This window comes from Microplitis mediator, chromosome 1, assembly GCF_029852145.1.
Source record: "Microplitis mediator isolate UGA2020A chromosome 1, iyMicMedi2.1, whole genome shotgun sequence".
Classification (NCBI taxonomy): domain Eukaryota; kingdom Metazoa; phylum Arthropoda; class Insecta; order Hymenoptera; family Braconidae; genus Microplitis; species Microplitis mediator.
This window is the reverse complement of record NC_079969.1, coordinates 19,067,428-19,069,550: the sequence shown is the minus strand read 5'-3', so window position 1 is coordinate 19,069,550 and position 2,123 is coordinate 19,067,428. Positions and strand designations below refer to the sequence as shown.

At 31.2% G+C, this 2,123-nt stretch overlaps 1 protein-coding gene across 1 annotated transcript; it reads right to left on the bottom strand.

Annotated features, from left to right (window-relative positions):
• Positions 1-903: 903 nt before the first annotated feature.
• On the bottom strand, positions 904-1,537 carry LOC130673134 (uncharacterized). Its single transcript, XM_057478070.1, has 2 exons — positions 1,385-1,537; positions 904-1,323 (listed from the first exon to the last, which is right to left on the bottom strand). The coding sequence occupies exons 1-2, from the start codon at positions 1,535-1,537 to the stop codon at positions 904-906; spliced, it is 573 nt and encodes a 190-aa protein (XP_057334053.1).
• Positions 1,538-2,123: the final 586 nt, after the last annotated feature.

Below are 2,123 nucleotides of genomic sequence, written 5' to 3'. Positions count from 1 at the left end.
ATTATTATTTTCTAATCCAAATTTTAAGTAGTGGAGGCAAACTAATGTGGAAACAAAAAAAAATATTTTGAAAATATGAATATATAAAAATAAATTATATATGGATTAAAGCTGGGATCAAATGAGACATCAATTTTTGAAAATAAATACATTTTTTGTTTTGAAATAATTATTTTGCTTCGGGATTCCAACTTTGCCTTAGTTTTTTTTTAATTGTCTGTTAATGTTTTTGAATGATCTTGAAATTATTGGACAATTGACGATTTTCGGATGTTTATTTTAACAAATCAATTGAAAAATAAAAAAAAACTAAATATGCGGAGGTCGAAAATTAATAAAACTATTGGTGCAATTTTCTAAATATATTTTTGTTAATGATTTATCGTTTTTAAGAAAAATCAAAAATTGTTAGACTTCGGCTAATTTCATTATCATGTTTTTGAAAAATAATTTTCTAATCAATAATAATTATGTCAACTATTTCCATGAAGTCAATTTTTGAACAAATAATTAAAAATATCAATAAACATGCTTTTACCCGTCAGCCGGTTGTCAAATTTTTGAAAAATATTAAAAATATTTATGGTTGGATTAGCGAGACTTTGCGTTTCAGATATTTTCAGTTTTTTACTCCCATTATCAAAATTTAACACTTAAGGCATGTGCTTGATGATGGGGATAAAAAACCGAAAATTTCAAAAAGTTTTGCTAATTCAACTATAACTAATGGCCATCAGTTATAGTTGGATTTGTCCGGACAAAGAAAGTCGCCGTTGGATGCCTGAAGTCAGCATTGCTCAGTCAGAGTTATAAAATAATTTACTCTATTATTATTAAAAAAAATTTCTTCTCTATGGAATTGGATAATTTGTTAAATACTATTCACTTGATAAAACTAATTAATTAGTCAGTATCATTAGTACAGTTTGAGTCCAATATTCCATTAGAATACCAGTTATGAAGCCGTGGAATTATTCTTCGTCTGAAAGCTATATTATGGAAAACACTAAAATTAGCATCACCACAAGCCATTTGTTTTTCAACCCCTTCGGCTTTACTCTTTTTGATCAACACATTTGGTGGTGCTGTACAGGCTGTGATTACACCAATTAATTCAGTTTTTTCTAACATAATATTTATATATTCGCCACTGAGAGGATGAGTCCGACAACCAATGTCGGTCATAGTTGTAGAAAGCACTTCTTGGTAGTGTTCCATCAGTGACGCTTTATGTTCGTTCAACACTTTCTCTGAAACACTTGTGTTGAAGAAATACTGCAAATCTATTGCAGGCGTTCCGTACCTGGACATCTGAAAATCTACCTAAAAAGGTCAAATTCAAACTATTAGTCTCCAACTTCAGTTTCTACGAAAACAAACTTACGAAAACATGATCTACAATGTTTCCTTGCTCGTCGTATTTGATCATCATGTTATTTATCCAACAATCCCCATGGTTTATTACGTTGAACTCTGGCTCTATGTTTTCGACTATTTCACACACTCGAGGAACAATAGTATTTGACAAATCTTTCATACTTTTTTTGCACTTTGATGATAGCTCTGGCCAGGTCTCAGCTGTATTGATCCATTAACGAATCCATTAAGCTCTTGTAATATTCAGCTTCTTCCGGCAATTAGGCGTCTAAATAAAAACAAACATAAACACTACCCTATTTGTAACTTTCCGCTATAAAAATTGAAAATTTTTAAAAAAAGGAAGTTATTGGTTTCGTTCCGATAACCATGAAATTCTCAGGGTGTATAACACGAATAAATAATACTCACATTTTCAATTATAAAAGCAGAGCTGGCATGAAATTGCGCCAGCCTGTTTAGAGTCAGGCTGCAACATTTTTAATCCAGGCCGATCAGACGATCGGCCATTTGGTATCCCAATGGGGCCAAGTCTTCTATTATGAGCACGGCAGGATCTTTGATCTGTGTAAAATAGCATCTTCCCGCGAGTTTTGTCTTCTTTAAAGCTGACTACATTTTTTTGAGGGTAGAGTCCATCATTTTTATTTCTTTTTCAAAGAGCTTAGCTTCCTCGATCTAAAAATAATTGAAATTGTTATGTCCGACTATTAATTATTTAATTAATTTATAGTCGTATTTAATTT